General features: G+C 35.1%; 1 protein-coding gene across 1 annotated transcript in view; it reads left to right on the top strand.

The window, feature by feature from the left end:
• The window catches only part of LOC120225811 (ephrin type-A receptor 6-like), a gene marked incomplete at both ends in the record, with an annotated part of 255,586 nt that extends 239,188 nt beyond the window's left edge, over nucleotides 1–16,398 (top strand). Inside the window, 3 exons of the mRNA XM_039223998.1 lie at nucleotides 9,771–9,879; nucleotides 13,565–13,638; nucleotides 16,273–16,398. Coding sequence (XP_039079929.1) covers nucleotides 9,771–9,879; nucleotides 13,565–13,638; nucleotides 16,273–16,398 — 309 coding nt within the window. The remainder of the gene's footprint in view (nucleotides 1–9,770; nucleotides 9,880–13,564; nucleotides 13,639–16,272) is intronic.
• Between the last annotated feature and the right edge of the window lie 442 nt (nucleotides 16,399–16,840).

Here is a 16,840-nt window from a genome sequence, read left to right as displayed (position 1 = left end):
ATGCATGCACATAGTCTTTTAAAATAAAAATTCTTGGACATAACTCAGCATTTTTAATTCACCTTGTATGATCATATTATTGCTTTCCGTAATAACATAGTGAGCCCTTCTATGTTCCCTGAATTTTACAAGGATGTTTGATTCTGAATCCATTGCTCCTGAATACTGTATATTTTGGAATCTTACATCAGATTTTCAGTTTTCCCAGTTCTTTTGTCGGTCAGCCTACAATGTGTGCACTTCTATTCAATTCCCTCTCTTTAGATATCTCACTCCTGGCCTCAATTTACTTCTACGATACTGTTTTGTGAACTTGGAAATCAATAAACATCTCTGAAGTAAGAGTATGAGGCATCAAAGCTGTTTTTGGAATAAACTATGTGAACATCTATCAGATGTGTCTTTAGAAGCTCTTTTTGTCCATCTTGCTATTATTTCACTGCATTCCACATAAATGAAGTTGCCATATAGCTGAATTCAAATACATGTGCTAAGATGAGTATAGGAATGAATAGATGGGGAGACAGGAGAGAATGGGAACAAATCTAAGAAATACTTAAAATGTAGTAATGAGAGGAGGTGCTTGGGTGGCTCATTCGGTTAAGCGTTCTACTTTGGCTCAGGTCATGACCTCACAGTTCATGGGTTCAAGCCCTGTGTCTGGCTCTGTGCTGACAGTTCAGAGCCTGGAGCCTGCTTTGGGTTCTGTGTCTCCTTCTCACTCCACCCCTCCCCCATTTGTGCTCTATCTTTCTCAAAAATAAATAAATATTTAAAAATTAATTTTAAAAATGTAGTAATCACAGGATCAATGATTAATGTGAAGGCAAAAGTGAAAATTGTGGAAAAGCTGAATGCAAGGTTTCAGGCCTGGACACCTCCAAGAATGGTGTACCCTCTGCAATGGGATGATTTTACCCTCTAGGCACTGGGGGAGATTCCAAATATTTTTAAATATTATTTTGAAGAGTAATTGTGTGGCCACATAATGTTAGATGGATTAGGAAGAGATACTATAGAAAGGCAACTTCATAGAAAAATATAAAAGTAACCTAATCCTGTGAGGCTGAAGACTGAAATGAGGCTGTGCCAGTGGTAATAAACACAAGATAATATAAGACGTGATAAAGATTTGACTCTGGACTTGGAGTTGTAGGGGAGGGTAGAATCAAAGATGATTGTATATTTCTTTTTTTTTTTTTTCACAAATAGTTTATTGTCAAATTAGTTTCCACATAACACTCAGTGCTCATCCCCACAAGTGTTCTCCTCCATGCCCATCCCCCCTCCCCCTCACATCCATCAGTCCTCAGTTTTTGTCAGCATTCAAGAGTCTCTCATGGTTTGCCTCTCTCCCTTTCCCCCACCATTTCCGCCCTTCTTCTCCCCCTTGTTCCTCCGTCAAGTTCCTCCTAATCCTCCTATACGTGCAAACATATGATATTTGTCCTTCTCTGCCTGACTTATTTCGCTCAGCATAACACCCTCAAGGTCCATCCATGTTGCTACACATGGCCAGATTTCATTGTTTCTCATTGCCATGTAGTATTCCATGGTATAGATAAACCACATCTTCTTGATCCATTCATCTGTTGATGGACACTTAGGCTCTTTCCATGTTTTAGCTATTGTGGAGAGTGCTGCTATGAACATTGGGGTACATGTGCTCCTATGCCTCAGCATTTCTGTATCCCTTGGGTAAATTCCTAGCAGTGCTATTGCTGGGTCATAAGGGAGTTCTATTGTTAGTTTCCTGAGGAACCTCCACACTGTTTTCCAGAGGGGCTGTACCAGTTTACATTCCCACCAACAGTGTAGGAGGGTGCCCGTTTCTCCACATCCTCGCCAGCATCTCGAGTTCTCTGATTTGTTCATTTTAGCCACTCTGACTGGAGTGAGGTGGTATCTCAGTGTGGTTTTGATTTGTATTTCCCTGATGAGGAGGGATGCTGAGCATCGTTTCATGTGTCTGTTGGCCATCTGGATGTCCTCTTTGGAGAAGCAGATGATTGTATATTTCAAGTCTGGGTAACCAAGAGAATAACTGCATCATCTACAAAATCACAAGATTATGTTTATTTAAGAGAAATATATCCTCAGCTTTCACTCATGTATCATACTCCTATGTCTGTATAACCATACAGTGTTGAGATTTTTCAGATTGATTAGTCTCTATTATATATTGCTAAATCTTTGTATATGTACTTCACTTCATAGGGTTAAAATAATCTTGATTACAGTATATGGCCTAAGAGAGGATTTATTTTTTACCCTGAAAAGAAATGCTAAGAATTTCCTGCATTGGTTGTCAATAAACCTTAAGATTAATTTACTGGGTACTATCAATCCATTACATTGTGGGGATTTCTGCTGTGCTTTAAAAAATCATTTTGGTGAAATGATGAGATAATATCATTTGAAATTTTGACATTTCATCAAGAATTGGGAGTCATAAATAAAACATGTGAATATGAAATAAATATATACCACCATTTATTTCCCTGGGCAACATTCTGAGAAACACTTTATCCAAAACAAAAAACAAAAAAAAAAATACGTAACTGCTGTCTTCAATAACTTTAAAAGGATGTTCATAACAGAAAAGAGTTAACTTTAAAAAGCTATTCCACAGAAAATGACACAGCATACAAATAACAGATTTTACTTTGAAATGTAAATATAAACTAGAATAATCTTGATTACAGAGAGACAAAATCATGTCTCTGTAGAAGAAAATTCTTTGGTTAAAAATAGACAAATTGCTTTTCTCCAATACTTTCCTAAAGACATGAAATTTCTTTTTTTCGATCTATTTTTTAAAGTATTTGGATTCCAAGTAAAGAACGTCACTTTTTTTCTCTTTAAATAGAAGCAACTAAGGCAAACCTCCCTTATAATGGCTTCCTGAGTTATGCCAAGCATTGACTAGGTGCTAAGCTCTTGTTCAGTAACAATTTTCCATCTCTTTCTGCCTCTTAAGGAAGTGTGCCTCTTTCCAAACTACACAATGAAATAATTATTTCAATATGCTTGTACTTTTCCAAGACTACAACTTCATTCCATTAAGCAAAGAGACATTTCCAATCAACTAGTCACAAGTAAATTTCATTCCTTGCCTGGATTTCATTGTATCTTTTTAATGACAGGTTTGCTCTCCAGGGAGTTACTTACAGGAGTAAATGATATACATTCTCTCCTACAAAACTAATTAGAAATATATATATTTTAGGAATGAAAAATGAATAGATGGTACAAGCAGACAAATTTTCACTCATGGCAGGGGCATTTGTTAGCTATACTGTACTATTCTGGAATCCATTTGGTAGATGCTCTTATGGTTTGTTTTTCTAAGTGTCTATTTAAATTAATCAGGTCTTTGAGCCACTAACCAAGGAACAATACCTCCTTCTTCTCCCCTTCCCCATCCTTCTCTTAACACATGAACAACATAGGTTTGAACTGTGCAGATCCACTTAGACACAGATTTTATTTCAATGTTTTTAAATGTTTTTTTTTTTCTCTAATAAGTTTTATTGTTTTCATTTGGTCCAAGGCTTGGGAGAAGGCTCCAGAGTGATTAAAAAGCTGCATGAGAGCTGCAGGGAGAGGCTCAGGAAGAAGTCCTGACACCAGGGGGATGCTGGAGGGGCCCTTCAAGGGCCACTAGGCTCTGGAGGCTCATAGTTGTGCTTGAGGGTGAGCCTTCTGAAGAGATACTCACCCTGCCCAGCCTGGGTGCCGGCCAGCCTGTGGAGGTTAGTCAGGTGGTTACCATTTTCCTGATGAGTTTCACCTCCTCTTTCAGGAAGTGGTTCTACAGGAAGTCACAAAGACAGAGGTGTAAGAGGCAGAACCCAGGGCACTCAGATCCCATGGGGCATGGTTCAGGTTCTTCTCTGGGACCACAACAGCTTCTGCGTTGGCTTCCAAGGCATCCAGGGTTTTATCCCACTTATCTTAGGATGGTTTCTGCAGGTCCCGGAAAACCATCCCCGCTGGTTTTGCATCTTCCAGAGTTCCTCAGCGCCCTCCCACTTGTAAGCCAGCTTGTTAAAGGGCCTATGCCCTCTAGAGCCACATTGTCGAGGTGGAAATAGAAGCCCAGAGAGAGGTAGGTGTGGGGGGCCTGAAGACACATGTTGACCAGCCTCCACCTCGGTGGAATAATTTTGATAAATCTGGGAGCTCAGGGTCGATCAGCAATAAGGAGCTAAGCTCAAAAACATTGTTGGCTAGTCCCAGAGGCAGATGGTGGCTGAGATTATGGTTTCATAGATTGGGACTGGAAAAGGATTTGGAGGGTGGCTGGAGGCTGGAGGTAAAAGGTGTGGCCTGGGTCTGTTCTGTCCAAACATTACTGAGTCAAGATAGATCCATAGGACCACTCAGAGCATTGCCTAAAGGCAGATTGTTTTTACAGTACTCTCTAAATGTATTTTCTCCTCCTTCTAATTTTTAAATAACATTTTCTTTAGCTTAATTGGTTATAAGAATACAGTATATAATACATATAACATAGAAAATGTGTGTTAACCAACTGTCTATGTTATTGGCAAGGCTCCCCATCAATAGTAGGCTATAACTACATAACAGTAGTTGAGTTTGGGGGGAATTGAAAGCTATAGGATGATTTTCAACTGCAGAGATTGGCAACGTAACTCCCACATTGTCCAAGGATCAACTGTATTTCCTAACTGCCATTCTACTGATTCATTGCTAAAGGCTACTTATTCTTTTCCAGAGCACACCCATGTATCCCTTTTCTAACAGTTTTCACACTTGTAATTATTTTTCATTGTCTGTCTTTCCCATGAACTGTAAATCCATGAAGTCAGTAACTGAATCTCTGGTTTTTATCTCAGTGTCTGCCATGTAGTAGGTTCTCAATAAACATTTGTTGAATGAGCTAATACATTCTTAACGTTAGATTCACCTTTCTAAGTTTAATTAACTTAACTTGATTAAATGTAGAAGTCTGTATTTTCTAGCAGCTCCTGCCTTCTGAAAAGTATTATCTCCAAGCATATAGAATAATTGCATCTTCTGATTGAAATTATGTTGGGTAAACTTACTTCACATACATATAACTAACTTCAGGATAAATCTTTACATATCAAGTGGAAGGTGAAGATATGGATAACTCTAGGTCAATCTGACTTTCTTTTTTCTTAATTAGAATCACCTAATTCAAATCACTATTCAATTCATTTACTCAAAAAATAAGACTATTGTGCAGATAAATTGGTAATGAATTTGAAGCACTAAACATATTGCTAGAAGATAATTTAGTAGGAAATGAGTAGTATGGAGCTACTACTGTGTATCAGGTCCTATGGATGCGTTTCCGAGAGCTACTGCAGCAGATGACACACACAACAGAAATTTCTTCTCTCACAGTTATGGAGGCCAGAAGCATACTCTCTCCTGAGGCTCTAGAAGACACTTCTTCCTTGCCTTTTCTAGGTTCTGGTGGCTCCAGGCATTCCTTGGCATGTGGCTACATAACTCTAATCTCTGCCTCTGTATTTACATGGACTTCTCTACTTTGTCTTCTCTTTTGTCTCTTTTAAGGACACTTGTCATTGGATTTGGGACCACTCAGATAATACAGGATGAGTAGTAAGTTAAGGAATTTACTTGCACCTACAAATAGGGTTTTTTGGTTGTTTTTTTGTTTGTTTTTTGTTTTTGTTTTTTGGTAGAGGAGGATGATAGGTGTCATCATTCAACTTACTACAGATACTATAGTGACTAAAGCCCCTTCACTCATAGATTTGTAGTCTAATTGAAAAGACAGGTTACCAAAAATGTGATTTCAGTAAAACATGATAGAAATGTGTTGGTAGAAGTAGTCCAAGAGCTATGGGAACATAAGTCTGGGGACCTAATTAAATCTAAACAAGGAAAAAAAGCTTTCCAAATGATGAGATGTTCACGTAGGAGGATTAAATAGGAATTGGCCATGAAAGAGAGCTTGGCACATTTCAAGGATCAGGAAGAAATTCAACATAGAGAACAATAAGAGATTAATCTGGATATATACATTTAGAATCATTTGTAGAGAGCCATGTGAGCAAAGTTAAAGACCACAGACTTCACCCTGAGATAGAGTCAGAGCTCTGTGATTGGCCAACAGTAATATAATAAAAAAGCAGAAATTGTGCCTGTCAGGACCAAGATTAGCAACAGAGGTCCTGAGTGTTCCTCTTACTTACATATGGCAAATCTTACTTTTCTCAATATTTGTAGTTTTTATGGATAACATAGTATCATAGTAAAATAGCTCTGAATGTGACAGAAACATCTAATTCAACATTCTCATTTTACAGACATGAAACCAAGGTCAGTCAAGGCTATGATTATTCTAGTACCCACAAAAGAGCTGGATCTAACCGTCTGTTCTGTTAGCAAAAATGGTAGTATAAAATACTGACAATATCTTGGGCCTGGAGCCTGACAAATCGGAATTGGATTGCTAGCTTTCCTGTGTACAAGAAGTGTGACCTTAGCAAGGAATATAACTGCCTATACTAGGAATAATAATAGTACCTACCTATTAAGACTATTGTGCAGATAAATTTGGTAGTGAATTTGAAACACTAAACATAATGCTAGAAGATAATTTAGTATGAAATGAATAGTGGCTATTGTTGATGATGATATTCCTAATGTTTTCATAATTATCCCAACTCCATAATCCATGACATTTTACCCCTGGTATATAATAGTGCATCCTCTTATTTCAAATAACTTATATACTTATATACAATTGAACCTTAAACAATGCAAAGATTAGGGACACCAGTAACCCCTTTGCTCCACCCAGTCAGAAGTCCACACATAATTTTTGACTCCCCAGAAACTTAACTTCTAATAACCTACCTTTGACTAGAAGCCTTACCAATAACATAAACAGTCAATTAACACATATTGTATGTTACATGTATTGTATACTGTATTCTTACAGTAGAGTAAGCTAGAGAAAAGAAAATGTTAAAAAGAGTCAGAAGAAACACTTAGAGTATTTTATGGTATTTATCAAAAAACATTTGCATATAAGTGGACCCATGCAGTTAAAACTTGTGTATTCAAGGTTCAACTGTATGCCAATCTCCAAGGAAGAGTGTTTAGGATTTCTAGTACAGAAGTTTAAGAAACAATTAAACAGGCATATGCATTGTTTGCGTTGACACAACTGAATATTCTGTTATTCAATCAAAATTTTAATTGAAGAAAAGTTCATTAATATGTAATCATAAGTGTGAAAACAAAGAAATATTAGTAAAACCTGCAGTTTGCTAACCAATTTTTAAAAGTAAACAACACAGTGTTCTATAATAAAGTAATGAGCCTCAAAAGGTCCAATTACATAATCCTTCCCATCTGAACTTTGAATATACGATCTCAGTAAATTACTTGCTCCTAGCACCTGTGAAAATATAGGCTCCAGACTTAAAACTCTTGAACTATATTATATATTTTACAAATTTAGGAGTTGCTAAGTAAATGTTTACTTTTAAATGGCATCTTCTGTATCTTCAAGAAATTAATGTTTTCTGTAACATCTATCCCTTATAATTTGTTATTCAATAATTTTCATGTGAAATGTGATATTTTAGAGCACATATTAATTCCTGCAATATCAGCACTATTTTGAAGATTAGGAAATTCAGTGAGGACCTAATAAAAAAACTTATGCACATTATTTATTAGAAAAGGTGCAACTCTTTAACTTGTTTCTGCACAGATTATGAGCTAAAAGAAATAGATGCCTGAAAATATCGTAATGAAATCATAGTGACTAAAATCTAATTCCAAGGTTTAATAAATTTCCTACTGAAAACTAAACATAAAGATAGTTGTTTTAATTTACACTGAGACTTCTTAAAAAGTCTCTTAAATGCTGTGACTGGTTTCTTACTTAACAATAGCTTTTAATGTTCAGAAATTCCCTAGTAGATATGTCATTTTTAGGAGGAAGTTATTACTATGGATATATATTTGCACATAGTATACTGCCTACTTGATTCCCAGAAGAACTACTTTTGTGAAAATCTTAAAGTACCCAAGTTTAATGAATTATTATGGTAGAGAATTAAATGGTTTGTTTTTCAGTTATATTCTCTCTTTTTGTTTAAGTTTATTTATTTATTTTGAGAGATAGAGAGAACATGAGCAAGGGAAAGGGCAGAGAGAGGGAGAAAGGGAGAATCCCAAACAGGCTCTGCTCTGTCAGTGCAGAGCCGGACATGGGGCTTGAACTCACAAACCGTGAGATCATGAACTGAGCCAAAATCAAGACTCAGACGCTTAACCAACTGAGACACCCAGGTGCCCCATGTTTTTCAGTTACATTATTTGATTCAGTTTTCTGCATATAAATGATTTGATTCATAGATTTTTATAGTAATCAAAATAAAAATAAAGCTTTAGTCTAGTGAAAGGATATTAAAGGGACTGATTCAATATTTTAGAGTATTGACAAATAGCTGAATTATTACATCAAATTATAGCATTGGAAGGGGAAATAAAACATAAAACTAAACTTTGAATTCTGGGGATGGTCATGTGTGAAGTCAAGCAAGTTCTTTACCTTCTCTGGGCTTCAGTTTTCTTAGTTCTGTTATGAAGCAATTGTTCATATCCTATTCAATAAAAAATATTTCTTATGAAAACTTCAGTAACACAGGAGTGCCTGGGTGGCTCAGTTGGTTGAACGTCCAACTCTTGATTTTGGCTCAGGTCATGATCCCAGAATCAGAAGATCAAGCTCCGCATTCTCTCTCCCTCTCCCTGTGCCCCTCTCCTGCTCAGGCTCTTCTCTCTAAACCATGAGAGACTCTTGAATACTGAGAACAAACTGAGGGCTGATGGTGGGGGAGAGGGAAGGGGAGTGATGGGCATGAAGGAGGGCACTTGTTGGGATGAGCACTGGGTGCTATATGTAAACCAACTTGATAATAAACTAAGGAAAAAAATAAATTTGATTTTAAAAAAGAAAAAAATAAAAAATAAGTCTCTTAAATATAAAACAAAAAATTAAAAATTAAAAAACTTAAGTAATACATAGAATGAGATGTGCTAATGAATTAATTGAAGTAATATATTTTAAAAGGTTTCCTAAGTAGTAGTAATATATACATCCCATGTAGTTTTTACAGTTTTATCAATGAAAGAAATAATATGTTGTTACCATACGTTACCTAGTTTTTTCTTCAAAAATAGAAGCTTTCAAATGTCATTTTTTAAATCACTGCTAAGCATCTCAGAACTTGCTATGTACACCCTGTGCTGTAGAGTGTGAGTTCTTAACTTTAATGTTTGAATTAATCTTCATGAAATATAAAAAAGGTCATTCTTGAAGTGAATTATATAATTGTCTTTCCACTTTGTTGAAAGAGACAGTGTGTAAAACCTGGTCTGTTAATTCAAGTATTTAAGGAAATAAATTAGCAATAATATAAACAAAATCCTTTAAGTCTGTTTGTTGATTTAAATTTGCAACAAATACTTAATCTTAAAATGTGGGATACTAAGAATCCATCTACTTTATTGGTAATTTTGTAATTGAAGAAGAAGGGGTTTGTTGTGGTTATGGCCTTGATCTTCAGCCCTTATTTTAGGTTTGCATCCTAGATGACAAATAAAGGCAAATACCGTGGAAATTTTCGGTATCCATCATCATATTTTCAAGCATATACTAAGTTGTAAAATAATTTCTTTAGTGAAATGTCACCCAGGGAAATTTTAATATTGTATTTGTGTTTCAGCTTCTGATATGGCGGCTGAACAGGGACAGATTCTCGTGATAGCCACTGCAGCTGTTGGGGGATTTACTCTCCTCGTCATTCTTACTTTGTTCTTCTTAATCACTGGGAGGTAATGGAAGCATACCAGATTATTCCTATGATTTGTGAATAACCATTCTCTTGTAATACTGTGTATTCATATGCTTTTAAATGTAGCAAACTATGAGAAAAAAAGGGATCAGGGCAGACTGCTCTGACTGAAGTTTATATGATAAGAGAACTACCATGTCTAGTTCTCTGTATCAATAGGCTTCTGAATATGGAAGCAACTAAAGATGTGATAGAAATACATTGAAAACTATGAAAGATAAATTCTTACTCGATAAGTTTTTCCTTTACTATATTCAAATTACAACATGAAAGAAAATTTTCCTGGAGAAAAAAAATAATTCAACAGAAAATTTATATAAAAGTTCTTTATAAACTTAGTGTTATAGAATGTGTTATATTTATTCATTAAATGTTGATGGGATCTATATTAGAATTGTATTAATTGGTTATATAAATCTGGTATTTCTTTACTTTAAGGTAATAAAGATGAAAATTTAAAGTAACAATAAATTGAACAGAGCAAAAGACCTAGATTTGAATGCTGACAAGCTGGTCAAAGTGCTTAAGCTATCTAAATCCTATATTTCTATTTTTGCACACATTTGGTATAATAATTAAAACCATTTACTGATTTTTAGATATATTGGATTATTACCATGAGCCAGGTACTGACTATAGAGAGATGTGAATAAAGGTAATATGTATGAAATCATATAAAAGATTCTTCTGTAACTCTTGTTATTACGCCCAGACTTTTGTAAGAAACTGTGAATATATTCAGATCATATTTTTATTCCTACAAGGGAAAAATTCTTCTTTCTTGATTATCAATAGTGGTGCAAATGGACATATCATGAGTTTTCCTGATAATATGGAAAACACACACTGCAAAAAAACCAATGTCATGATTTAAAAGTGCAATAAGAATGCCAGCCAAAAAATAAGCATCCATGATGATACCAGCTAAAGTGTACCATCTCAACTGGAAGTGTTGATTCTTGACAATGAGCAAATAACGAAAAGCTACTTTCAGGGGCAATAGTTCAGTGAATAAACAATAAAACCCTTTTGTTTTATTTATTTAAAAACTCTACTTACATTGCAATATTTTATTAAAATTCAGTTTTAAGTTATAGAGGATATGCATGCATGAAAAAATTATTATCTACAATTTTAGAGCAGGCTAAATGTGTAGACCAGTAAGTTCACAAATACTTAGATGGCATTATCAAGGTTGGGTACCTGCCTGACTGTAACTGTTACCTGTCGAAGATGTCAGATCTAGGTGTAACAAACCCACTTTTATAGAACTTATCAAGAAACAAAGAAACACATGAATATTCTAATGTGGTTGAGTTGAAATGGTGACTTCTTTATGAAATTAGTTGTAAAATGGGCACTTTTACCACACACTTACTTAAAATTTTTATGTATAAATAGACATAGTATTGTTCTTGTAATAAATAAAGAGTGTCTGAATCTCCTGTTTTGGGAGGCTGATTTACTGATAGAAGAGTGATAGCTATAGTAACAAGAAAAAAAAAACATATGAAAGAATGCAGGAAATACTGATAAATTAATCCTAATAAAAAGTGCTAGTTTGGACATGTCATGGTGCCACTGTCATATACTATTGCCCAGCACTCTCCTGTTTCTTTCTCCCTTTATACCTCATGCTAAACTCTGACAGGTCCTTGCCATCATCACAGCTTTGGTACAACCATCTTTTATAGTGGGCAGAAAAAATATCTTGGGGTCTCTAAACCAACTAACCATTAGGTTGAAAACAAAATATTCAGTATGACATGCTACAAATACCAAACATGATCTACAAAATCCTTAATCACTAGCAGGAGAGAGCTGGTTATAAAAACTGACAAACAGGCAAAACCCTACGCATCCTGGTGGAGGTCTAAGCTCTTTTGAAAAACAAAACAAAAGAGAAGTTAGAGTTCTTATGATCATACCTACAACTCTCTTATTAGAAGAGGGATTAGAATACAATTTTGGTGCATATAAAGTCACAATGACAATCTAATTAGGCAAAAAAAAAACAATATGCCAACACTTTATGTGTTGCTACATGTTTAGCAAACCTTATTAGAAAAATGTTAAGTGGAAGAATGAACTCTACTGTGTTTTCATTGCCATTTATAACACAAGTGCTGCTCATGCATTGTGAGTTGGGGGGCATTGATACCTTGATAATACTCCATTTATCATGGAGTTGCACATAACTTAAAGGCAATCAGTTTGCAGCCCAGAAAGATGATTCCATCATTAAAGTATCATGGGGACCTATGAGGTGATCCTAACTCCAGAATCACAAATTATGTCAACTAGACTATGATAATTTAGATATGATGGTTAATTTCATTCAAAAAGACTTATTTTCTTATTTGAAAGTATTCTTGAAGAAGTATGGGGTACTTAAGTATGATTTTATTTAAACAGCAGGGCCACTTTTACCCTCAATTTTTTTTAAAAAAAGTCTATAACTATATAATGGAAATTGATTTAAATGATGTTTTATTTAGTAGTGAGTCAGTATATGGCACAATCAGATGTAATTTTTAAGTTACAGTTATGTTCATTTGTAGAATATGAGTTAAGTCTTTATTTCCTCATAGAGTATTTCAGCAGTGATTTAAATAGCACATTAACATGTAGATAAGCATTTCATTAAAATATCAGAAAATATTGCCCTAACACATAAACATGGGAGGCTTAAAAGAAGACATTACAGACATTGTAGGCTAAATCAATTTGGCCTAATAAACTTGAGATGGGCTCAAATGGTATCTTTATTTTTGATTTCTGAAGCAGAATTATCTTTAAAAGATAATTTAATGGTAAAGACAAATTTGTACTAAATTCTTTTCAGCTTTTACTTTCCATGTTTTCCAATTTATACGACATTAGAAACTAATATTCTACAAACTCGGGAAAGCTATTTGACTTACATAAGATTTAAAAAAATCATTTTGATGTATACCTTAAGCACGTGATAAGGGAGTATTCATTGAAAATAATTCTATAAAAACTGTAAGACATTTCTGAATAAATACTCAATTTGCCATAGGATTTGAGGAAAATTCACATTGAAAGATTGGATGATATACCACATATATAGTCTTTTTAACCATTTGGAATTAGAAATGTGATGAATTGTCAAATCACATGGATGTTGAAGAATTTATTCATGTTGCAGAAGTCATGCGAGATCAGCATCTCCTCTTTCTCAGAGCACAGTTATCCCAAGAGAGAACAGAACATACCTTTACCAAACTTCTGACATTAAAAAAGAAATGCTCTTCAACAGTGAAACTAGATGACATTTGTCTAAATTTCTGAGGTTCTGACTCAAAAACATTTCTTCGTTTTGACTTTTAATGCTTTCTACCAACTCCACCTATTAGAAGTTCTGTAAGGAAGCAAGTGATGGTTATTGCTGATTATAGAATATTCTCTAAGATTCCTATGATTTGAGCAAATCAGTCCACATGAGAGTATTTTATTCTTATCTGGGGTTAATTCTGATCTATTAAAAAAACTTGTATGGAGTATTTCCACATGTTATAAAGATACTCTTAAATATGGCCTTTGTGATAAGAAGTTGGCCCACTGGTAATAGGTATTTTAGTTGATTTTGGTTCTCATCCAGCATAATTCTAAAACTAAGATTCTGCTTACCCTTTTCAAAGGTGCCAATGGTACATCAAAGCTAAAATGAAGTCAGAAGAGAAGAGGAGAAACCACTTACAGCAGAATGGACATTGTAAGTAATACTGTGACCCTTCTATTATTTTATATTGCTCCAGCCCTCAAAAGTTCATTTTAAATTTGTATCCACTGAGTTGAGAAAACCTGAAAAAATATATTTCCAACCTTTCAGCATTAAGACTTTTCATCTGGTTTCCAGGTTTGTTGGTGGAAATTGCACCTGCTTCTCATTAAATGATAGTACTTTCTTCCTAATTCTGCTTGATGGAAAACACGAAGACTGAATATGCTTAAAATACAAGATGACTGCTTGTATCTAGTTATTTACCATTCACAATGGCTCCTGAATGTGAGTTGGTTTAATTTAGTGGAGCATTAGCCATAGAAATATTAAGGAACTTTTATTCCTTCTTGTAGGGACTGTCATTTAAACATATAACAAATTAATTTACAATTCATTAACACTAAAAAGGAAAATCAGCTCTTTAACTGTTAGAATATGTATGAAATCCTTGAGCAGACTACAAGGTTATATTCATTTGTAGAATCTCTTCCAAAGTAAGCTATAATTGCCACCATAGTTGGTTTGATAATTGCCACCCTCTCCTCCCCAACGCCCAGCTTCACCTCCACCTCCAAATGGCAAACTACTTTGTCAAGACAGTTTTCTGTCATGAGATGCCGAATTAACAAGAAAGGGATGTTTCTAATTAACCACAGTGTAGAAATAATGTGAGGCAAGTTGTTTAACTCTTTAAACTCATGATTACTTCAGGTTGAGCCAAAGGACTAAGGGACTTTTCAATCTATATCACTTTCTGAAAGAGGCAGAAAGGATTTAAGTGAGTAAATTATAAACTAGAGGAATGTTTTAGGGCTATGTCTAAGGCTCACAGGATTTTTCAGTGGTCTGAGGACTATCTGCATTAGGATGTTGCATCTTCACTCACCAAAGTTCTGACTCAGAAGGTCCATGGTAGGGCCAAGACACATGCATTTTTAGCAAGGCCTCCCTGGTCGCTCTTCTTTTTAGAATACATTTGAGGCTTACTGCACTGGCAGAGAAGGGAAGCTAAGACAGCCACTGCCAGCCCTGGGATGTGCTGGAAATGCTGTGAACAGATGCATAAACTTGGATCCAAACACCTGGATAGATGACATATGCTGAGCAAACTTAAGACTCACTGCAGGGCATTTAGTCTTGAAATGCAGAGGAAAAAAGATGCTCCTGAGATATTTATTATCTGGTTTCCAACTAGCAGTTTAGCATAAACTAAACCAGATGGGTCCGGCAAGAAGCAATGAAAATAACCTAAGTTAGCCAAGGAAGTAAAAGAAAGATAACAAACCGAGTTTTAAGAAACCATGGGTAAGTTAAATAAGTAACCAGATAATTGACATATATTATGTTTACAAGGAAAAAAAGGTGATATTAACACCACATATCCAATTAGATACTGCTAATCATCTAATAAATAGTAGCCACTGCATTTGAGTTTAGAGTATTCATTCTGAAACCACCACTCCCATTAAGTTACAAAAAATGTCTGCAATATGAACCAGAGGTAAAGATCACCTGTTCTTTTTTCCTCCAATATAAACTTTGGAAGTCAAGAAAAGCATAGTATTCTCAGAATCATTGTCAGGCCTAAGTATAACTTGAATGCTTTGCTGGTGATATTTGGGGAATGACTAATATTCTCTTGGGTACTCATCTGGTAGCAGAAGACAGTAGGCAAAAAGTAATGACAGGAGGCAACAGGCATAGAGAACTCATGAAGCAAACTCTGCTAACAAAGGACATTTCAGCACCTCCTCTAAACTTGCTTTATTACCTTTTATTTGTTTGCTATTGAGATTTTCTTGCAAAAGCATGTTTCTAAGGAAACCTAGCCAACACATAACTCGGGTATTATATGGCTTTCAAAATCTAAAGCAACAAAACCAAGTATCATCTATCTACTATGCCATGAATTTTCATTTATCTTTTAATCCTTACTAATTCATATTTAATAAAGGTTTGCTGTGTGATTATTACCTGTAAAACCATACCTGAGGTATTTGGAAAGATACAAAGATGTGTAAGAGATGATCTCCTGTCCTCCAGGAGTCAGAAATCTGCTGGAAAACAGAAAGCTACCAGCAAAACAGGAATAGCCACACACAGTCTGTGATTTCTTCTGATACTGAAAGAAGTTGAATATGAAGTGCTAACCGCACATCAAGTTTTCCAGCCATCCCTATTCATCTTCCTAGTGCAAAGGGTCCAGGAGGGACCATAACAGGCTTGCTTGTTTTGGCAGAAAAAGTTTTGGGAGAAAGACTTTTGCCTTTTCCCCCTGTGTCCTAAGCTAGATCAAGTACAAAATGTATTGGTTATTAGTGAATTAGTGAGCCTGATTAAACATTTTACAGATATATAATAAATAAATGTGTTTTCTGGAACCTGTCAGCTCACTCTCTGTTAAACCATCAGGTCATCTTACACTAACAGGTAAATAAATTTTTTCCAAGTACTCAGATCTTTATTAGGGTCGTGAGGAGGAGTGGGACAGAAAGAAAAGAGAGTTGAACTTAAGTAAGTTACAAGAATGACTACTTTAGTATATCAATCCTTGTTGTAAACATACACAATATGTGTAATTACTAAAACACTTTTAAACTAAATCAATCTTTTTTTGTATTGCAGTACGCTTCCCAGGAATTAAAACTTACATAGATCCAGATACATATGAAGACCCGTCCCTAGCAGTTCATGAATTTGCAAAGGAGATTGATCCCTCAAGAATTCGCATTGAGAGAGTCATTGGGGCAGGTAAACATAAAATCTGTACTTTTGAAGATATGATTCCATGATGATTTTGTAATTAGTTTATCAATGTATTTTAAATCTTAGCAGTTTTAGTCATTGAAAATTTTTAAGGAAGGAGAAGTAAAACTATCTTCTATATGCTGTTATTTTTTTATGTATGTAAGTACCTAAATTCATTTTCTGAGCAATGAGAGAATTCACAAATGTTATTTTTAACTCCTATAGTCTTCTTTCAGTATGGAGATAACTTACAATCAAACTAGAGTCATACAAGAATTCGTTTTGAAGATGGAACTTCAGGAATTTTTCATAAGTTGTTATAGATTTACTCAGGCCCCAGGACGCTTGGGTGGCTCAGTCGGTTGAACATCTGACTCTTGATTTTGGCTCAGGCCATGATCACAGGGTCATGGGATTGAGCCCTGGTCAGGCTCCAGCCTAAGAT

This window comes from Hyaena hyaena, unplaced genomic scaffold (assembly GCF_003009895.1).
Source record: "Hyaena hyaena isolate Hyena2069 unplaced genomic scaffold, ASM300989v1 scaffold_1519, whole genome shotgun sequence".
In the NCBI taxonomy this organism is placed as follows: domain Eukaryota; kingdom Metazoa; phylum Chordata; class Mammalia; order Carnivora; family Hyaenidae; genus Hyaena; species Hyaena hyaena.
This window is presented reverse-complemented; position numbering and strand designations above follow the sequence as displayed.